This window comes from Psittacula echo, assembly GCF_963264785.1.
Source record: "Psittacula echo genome assembly, chromosome: 5".
Lineage (NCBI taxonomy): Eukaryota > Metazoa > Chordata > Aves > Psittaciformes > Psittacidae > Psittacula > Psittacula echo.
In genome coordinates, this window is record NC_137739.1 from 66,710,312 (window position 1) to 66,718,243 (window position 7,932).

Genomic DNA, 7,932 nt, shown 5'->3' on the forward strand with positions numbered 1-7,932 from the left:
AGGGCTGTGTGTATATAAACACACTCTTTGCAAAAGCCATTTTTGACAATCTTCAATCTGAGCATATTTTGCTTCAGCTGGATATACAGATTCCAGTACAGATGTTTGGAATTGGGAATTCCAAATGTGTATGAAAGTGGAAAGAGAACAGTTCATTTGCAGCCCTCTGAAAGTGCATGTATCTCATCAGCACATGGACATTTTAATGCCTCTTGCTGCCGAAACCCCATACATCTTTATCTCACTTGGATGTTTTCCCTGCGCTCAGTTCTCCAAGCTGTTTTAGGTTTGGCTTTGTGGGACTGTACAGTCTTCTGAGGCAAAGCTCGACCTTTCATTTTTGACATGGAGTGATTTCACTTGGGGGAAGGGAAGAAAGCTATAAAAAAGGCGAGTATGTGAAACTTCACTCTGGAATGATGTAGAGGCAAAGTTTCCTTGATTTTACAGGAGTTTCTATGAAGACAGATTCTAGAAACAGCCTCTCCTTGATGGAGCTCCATGGAGTTAACACTTCTCCAAAGACAATGCGTGTTCAAAGTTATCCAAGGACTGTAGACTGTCTAAATATGGAAGTTATTTACAAAAATGTAATATTAAAACAGTCTTGCAAAAGAAAACCCCTCTAGTGGTTTGCGTGTTAAAAATGTCTGATCTAAGACTCCCTTTGGTCTAATTTTACAAGACAGCTTGGCACAAAAGCCGTATCTGCTAATTGCAAGCACAGTCAACAACGTAAGGTGAATTTTGGTCTCACATGGACTAAAGACTTCTCAGCGTACTGTATATTTTTTTGCCCTGATTATGGTTGGCTCACCTGTATGTTACTGCTCAAACATTCAGGGAGCAGAGCTTCGTTGCTTCACAAATCTGAATAATGTGTTACTCAAAGATGCTTATATCTGGGGACTAGATCCAGAGGTATGATAGCTGAACAAAACCAAACTCAAAAAACTTTCCTTCTGAGAACAGTATGCATGAAATTGTCACAGTCTTCCAGAATTGAGAGGTGGAGCAAAGCAGCTGTGGTCTTAATATGTAGCCATCCATTTGAAAGACAAGTGGCTTGCGTCACTGTCTTTTCCTGTGACTAGTGAAGTTGTGTCTATTGGCAGGGCAGAGCTTTTCTTCTCTGAGCCCTCTGAGTTTCTTCCTGGCTTCAAATACCAACTTGCTCCTGAAAGGTACAGTCAAAAAAGGGGTGTCTTGCTTGAGACAGGAAGAAAATGGTTGCAGCAGTAACTGGAGTGTGCTGATGTGGCCAAATGTTTGGATACTGGAGCAATGAGAATCCCAGGCAAGTTAGCAGAGAAGGGGGAGTGGAGGCAAGACAGCAAGATCGGGTGGCATGACTGGTGGAGTAGCAATTGCACTCCCCAAACTAGTGATGAAAAGTGCTCAGGCTGGAGCTGAGGAGGTGCTGAGTGGTGGAAAGGGGACTGAAACAGTAGGCTGCTGGGAATAGTTGCAAAGCCTAGAGAAAAGGCAGCTATTGCAGGAGTCAGGTGCTTCTCTGTGCCCTGCAGTGCACTAAAGAATGAGGGCAGAGCCTGCTTGCACTAGGCTTACACAGGCAAGGGCCAGGCAGGGTGACAGGAAGCTGCCAGCTGTGACATATCATGTATAACATAGACTAGCACCATGTGGCTTGTGGTTTTGATGAAGCCTATTCTGGACAGTAGGAACTGATGTATCATGGCTGGGAGGAGGAAGGTGCTGGCAGCATGAAGGGGATTGTAACTACCAGGTCTGCAGTGTTTTAAAAAAATGCACAAGGAAGGGACACAAGAGTGTTGCACAGTGGATGTCTAATGGCCACCATGCTCTGAGCACGTCGGATGTTGCTGCTCAGGCTGGCTATAAATGTGATGCTCCTGCCTTCAGAGATAACATAAGCACAGTGCTGACTGGGTGCCTGTCTGAGCTGTTCTGGGAACAAAGTGAAATGCTATTGGAATTACCACATCAGTGATCTGTGTGGGCTAGGAGGGGGTTCCTGGGCCTTCCTGAGCTGTGTAGTACTGTGTGGCTAGTGCCTGCTCTGGAGAGCACTTGCGTGGTGCTCAAGCGCCATGACTGATGCTTGGCTGGTCAAGTCAGGTGGACTCAAGTCAGCGGTAGCCAGGAGAAGACCTTTGCTGGACTATCACTGAGTCCTCTCTGGTGCTTTCTCCCCTGGCATGCCTTGTTTGCCTGGCTGCCAGCTTAGTAAAAGCTTTGTCAGCCCTCTGACTGCTCTGGGTTTTCCCCTTCAGTGTGTTTTCATAGCAAGTAGCCACAGTTCCTTTTTATTGTTTGTTTTTGAAGGGGAGAGGCAAGACTGCTTATTATAAAGCAGCTTCAACTCCAGTCTTCATTTTTTATATTTACACTCCCAACAAATCCCAGTGTGGCTCAGAACAGGGGAAGTTGTTGCAATTCTTCCCATTTGCCAGATTGCCCACTTTGTTGCTTTCAGTACTGTGGACCTGAGGTGAAGTTTGGAGCTGAAAGGCCTATGTGTATTCATTTTTAAACTAAATGTGTCCTTTTTCTCCCCCCTTCCCCTTCCCTCCAGGCTACTTCTGTTCTTGATGTCAGATATACATCTGCTTCGTGAGAAGGTGCTGTAGCCTAGAACAATTTGTGTTGACTACTGTGTTATCCAGGATATCAGGTATTAGCAAACCTCAGACAGCCATCTGCATCATATCTGTGGACAAGCAGCTATTACCAAAAAAAGGCAAACGCTTCCAGTCCTGTGCTGCATCTGCCTTAATCTCCCCTCGTTCCTCCATACTGCCTCCACTTTCTTTCAAAAGCACCCAGGTAGCTCAGCTCTTCATTTCATCAACGTCCTGCATAAGCACGGGGATTTCTAGAATCAGTAACACCTGTCTGTAAATCTTGACCAACCTGCAAAACAAGGAGCTCCTTAGCAGCCCCACTGTAACTCTACACATTAGGAGTTCTTATAATACTTGGTCCATAGGCTATAAGAGCGTATTGCTGCATGGCCTTGTGGTCTCTGCTTCCTGTGCATTCTTACGATGACACTATTCTTAGCGAGCTTTCTATAAAGGAGAGAGGCCTGTGCACATGCCAGTAGTGTCAGGTTTGTTCTGAAATGACAAGGCATGTTAACAAGCAATTTTGAATAATGCAGAAGTGATAGGAAATGTCTTTTCTAAGGTTTGGTCAGTCCAAGGTTGTAGATGTAAATCATTACACTTCTGGTTTGTGCAATTCTTTCCACTATATTTGTGTGTTCTCACTTAATAGAAAGCTCCCTAATTGAGCGTTTTATTCCTGTATATTTTAATGGCTTTTATTTAGTGCAAAAGGGAATACATAACCTGAAAACATTTGATATGCTATTTAACCCCTGGCATTCAGCATTTGCATTGTAACCTGTTAAATGAGTGCTACACAACTTTCTTTTTCCTGATCCTCTGCGGGATTAAGTCAAAACAACTTTCTCTGGTGCCTCTCCTTTTGGAATATGTGCCTTTTTCCATTTGGCTATCATAGGTCACTTCCTGTCCCAGTGTCTCATTCCTCTTCGGAGCGCTGTTTGCCAAAGACATCAAACTACTTCTCCCACTGGAAGTCTGGATAAGGGTTGGAGCACAAAATTTCAACCTTCAGATAGTTTTTTGGTCTCTTGAAGTTTAATGGAGAAGAACTGGCTTAATTTCACTGGCCATTTTAACCCGTCTGAAGCACATATTGCTTTCATGTTCTGAACCAAAATATGCAATTTAAGAATCTAAGAGGTGCTTTTCCAAATACTTGGTGCATGCAGCTTTCAAATTCCCAGCCCTCTGCTCGGTTGTCCTGTGCTGTGGTCTAACTGGCTTGAACTGGAGCCATTCTTGGAAGTCCTGCCTGAGGACTTCACACCTTGAACAAGGTGGTTGCTGACTGCCGAGCAGATAGTGTTCAGAGAAGCTAGAAACAGCAGTATTACTTCTTGTACGGTGGAAAACTGCAAAGTAACACTAGTCACAAAGCATTTAAAAATGGTTAATTTAATTATGTTGGAAGAAAGCACCTGGTGTCTTTTCAGGTGGAAAAAAAGGACCTTCTTTGCCTCCCTTCCTCTACAGAGGGTTTAAGCCAAGATGGCACACAGTAATGCATGGCACCAGTCTCTTTTTAACACAACCTGAAATGAGCTAGTCCATATCCTGGTCTGCAGCGGAGGTGCTGTAGCTTGGAGTCTAGCCCTGAACTTGGTGCTGATGTTTGAGCTGCTGGGCTGGGCCATGTTGTGTGCTGTGGTGGCTCTGTTCTCTGTACCTAAATGAGGTATGCTAATGCCAGCTGACTAGCAGCCAAATGTGACTGTACCTCCTGTAATGCAGATGCAACCCAAGGAAAGGCAGGAGAGGGGAGCCTCATGTACCAGTGAGGTGATCTCCTGCCCAAGTCTTGTGTGAGGGAAGTAATTCAGCATCAGAAGTTGAGCGACAATACACAGGTGAAGGAGCAGATAGGTATTTGTTAGGGCAAGCTAGAGTGTGGAGCCCAAAAAGGGCCTGTTTCAGCCACTTTGCAGCTTTTTCTGAGCCGTTTCATTTTGGTAGCTCCAGAGAGATCCTGTGAGGTGATGGGAGGAGGGAAAGGACCTCTTCCCTATCCTCTGTTTTGGAAACCTGTAGTCCCAAGCTTGTGTCAGTGTCTCTACAGCTGTTGATGTGAACTGGCAGCTCTGGTGGCTCTATAGATGTTCCTTCAGTCCAGTGTCAGTTGGAGTTGGGAGTCTTGTTAGCCAGTGTGAATAAGGATTAAAGACCGGGCAAATAGCACTGTGAATTCTGCTGACAGTTCTGGTGTAAAGCAATGCCGCTCCTTAGAAATACTCTGGTATTCAGCCTCCTGCTGGTACCAGTGCATGGAGATAGGTCCTTGACAGTGTGAGAGGGTTGTGTGAGCTTGCATCCCAGCTGATGAAATTCCTCAGGAGAAGCTTCTGCTGGTGAGTTAAGTCACCCGTGAGGACTTTCCATTGAGTTTTGCCCTCAAATCTGTCCGTTTTATAATCAGAAAAGTTGTGTTTTGGCTTTATCCCTAAGGGGTAGGGAGAAACATGCGTCATTCATGATATTAGGAAGAAAAAAGTTGTTAATTACCTTTCAGTTGACTGCTATCTTATTGTAGTTTAATACATACAATATAATAGCACTATTTTAAACCTTTAGTTTTTTACATTCTCTTTAACTATGTTTTTAAATGCGATAAAATCATTTTAGCTTTGAAAGTTTAAATGGTTTGGTCTTGTTTAGGTGAAGACCCTCTCCTTTTTTCAAATGGGTCAAGCATTAGATACATCAACTGGTTGCATTCTGATTAGAAGGGTCCACAAAGATAACTGCATAAGGTAGAATATTCACTTAAATTTTGTTTCTTAAACTATCAATGTGAATATCATAATTATATATATTTTGTGGAAAATGGGAAATTATTTCTCCTAAGTATAAGTTATTGTGCAAAATATGGTATCGTCAAAGAAAATGATAGTTTTAGTTTTAGAGATCTTAAAGATATAAAAGTGTATTGCATATGCATAAACAAATTTCATTTGTTCTATTTAATTTTTATGTAGTTGTGCAAAGTGCTAGGTAACTTCTCTTTTTGCTTATCCATAAAAACGACCTTGTTACTTGAATGTTCGTGTTTAACTGGTTTGAAACAGTGATCAATTTCTGATAACCAAGGGAAAAAAATACATGCCTCAGTTGTGCTTAACAGTATAGCAACAATATACAATCAGTTGCATAAGACCATAGTAGCCATAACTGGTAGTGCAACCACAATGGTTGTCTTGATATATTTAGTACCAATGGGGATAATGAATTCTTAATATATATTTTTAAAAGTTTGCAACCAGGAAGACCCCATAAACATCCACTAGAACACTTTTTTAATAGTTAATGTAAGAGTGAAACTCTTAAAGCAATGTTCTGACAAACATTTTTCTTTCCTGTACAAATACATCTGAAACATTATGTATTAAAATATGCTCATTGTCACTTTAAACTTCAGTTTTAATTGCTAACATGCTGTTGGTATTCTTGCACACCAAATATGAGCCAAACAGTGCATTACACTAACTTGACCACTGGATTTCTGATCATAAATCTCCAAGTCAATGAAACGCAAAAATATCATAGGAGGTTTCTCTGATAATGCGTTTTTTTCAAGTCTGTATAAAATTATGCATAGCCCATTCTACGATGAGTGGCTGATACTTACTCTTCACAAAAAAAAATGAAAGAAAGCAAAAGAAAAATTATTTTATTAGCTCCAGCTTGTCTTCAGCAAGTCAAAATCTAGTGATCTTGTGCAATGCCCCTAAAGCAAATACTTTCTGCCACTCCCTGGATTAATGCAGCTTTTCCTGTTGATAGTAAAGCACAATTGCAGTGAAAGTTACAGTTCAGAAAATGGAAGGTCAGTATAGTCTATGCATGTTGTATAATAATGAGTGTTTACATTCATATTCTCCTAAAATAAAATTTATACTGGAGTGTATAGTATTCCATTATGTAGATTTTATCAATTTTGTTAACTGCTTATAGATTGCTTAAAAGAAGTTTTTTCAAGATTTTAAAAGATGTATAAGGTTAAGTTTGCAAATATAATGGAAATGCTGTATAGCTTTTGAAGTGATAAAATACTTGTTGGGATTTTAAAGAAAGTATGTTGTCATAATGCTGTTGTAAGATTTTAAATGTCTTTTTTGCCTGTTTTCTATTATTCAGCACACTTACTGTGATGAATGTTCATAGCATTATAAAATTGCTTAGCCACTGAAAAGTAACATTTGGTTTTGAATTATTTTACTGTATGAGGAATTGTAGTGGGGTAAATTCCTTTGTGAAATTCTACATAATTAATTTTCTATGATTTCCAATGTTTGCTGACATCAAATAAAATTTTTTCAAGCCATTGATGTAATAAAATATGTAGTAAAATGTTACTGATGTAAAATGTGGTTCTGATATGTAATTGATCCCCTACCTTTCAGATGTTGGTCAGGAGAACCAGCCAGGTTCCTATGTTTCTTCGTTCTGTGCATAGGTGGTGTTGGAGCGCAGGTGAACTGCTGCTGGTGTTGGTGGGCAGAGTCCTGCTCTCTGGGGATGTTCAAGTGGCCTCTGGTGCAGTGCTCTCAGCTGGAGCTGCCTCCTGTAGTTTATGCTCGTGGCCCTGGAGATACTACAGCTCCTTTCTTGATGGCGCAGCATATTCCCTCCCCAGCTTGTGCGCTCTGCAGTCCTGGTGGCTTGGGCATCACCTCCAGCGAATGGGCAGTGCTGTCACAAGGCAGCTCTCATGTTTGAGAAACAGTGTGACTGGGATGCTGGCTGGTCTTGAGGGGTAGAGCTGGCATCCAGCTCTTTGGTGTATGGATGGACACCTGAAGAGTAAACTGCTGCATGCTGCATGCAAAGAGCTAGCACTTGGCTGGACAAGTTAACATCATCAGCATCTTTGTCCAGCCATGACAAAAAAGCATTAAAAATATATAGGAAAAGGCAACTCTTACCCTTGAAGCTTAACAGTGTGTATATAGATGTTGCTATCGCAGATGCTCAAAAAAGCAGGAAATTTTGCACAGGGGTTGAACACTGGGATTTTCAGGGATTTTCTGTCTTCACATGCTGGGTGCAATATGCACCAAATGCAGAAGCATGGACAGGATGTTAAAGGGCAGTTTGGGGGAAACTGGTGGTATCCTCTTGCATTTACCAGGCAGGGTACCAGTGGCGCTTTGTGAGCTGAGGTGCTAGCACAGGACAAATGACAAGGCATTTTCTGCTTTGCTCACGTGTGTTAAATGCCGCAGAACTAATGCCACAAGATACTGTAGTTGTTTGCAGTGCCATAGTGTATGGAGAGCAGGAATTAGTCATGCCTTTCTACATTGTAAAGCAGGTGGGTTTG

The 7,932-nt window shown here is 41.8% G+C and overlaps 1 protein-coding gene across 3 annotated transcripts in view; it reads left to right on the forward strand.

Annotated features, from left to right (window-relative positions):
- Nucleotides 1-6,927, forward strand: part of RCOR1 (REST corepressor 1) — an 88,787-nt gene extending 81,860 nt beyond the window's left edge. Inside the window, exons 12-13 of one of the 3 annotated variants that reach the window (XR_013956917.1) lie at nt 2,558-2,656; nt 3,511-6,927. Coding sequence is in view for 2 of the 3 variants with exons in the window: in XM_080618605.1 (XP_080474731.1) it covers nt 78-134 (57 nt within the window). In the remaining variant the exon portion in view is untranslated. Of the gene's footprint in view, nt 1-77; nt 2,529-2,557 lie in introns of those variants that run through there. The other 2 variants (XM_080618606.1, XM_080618605.1) reach the window with 2 other exon arrangements.
- Nucleotides 6,928-7,932: the final 1,005 nt, after the last annotated feature.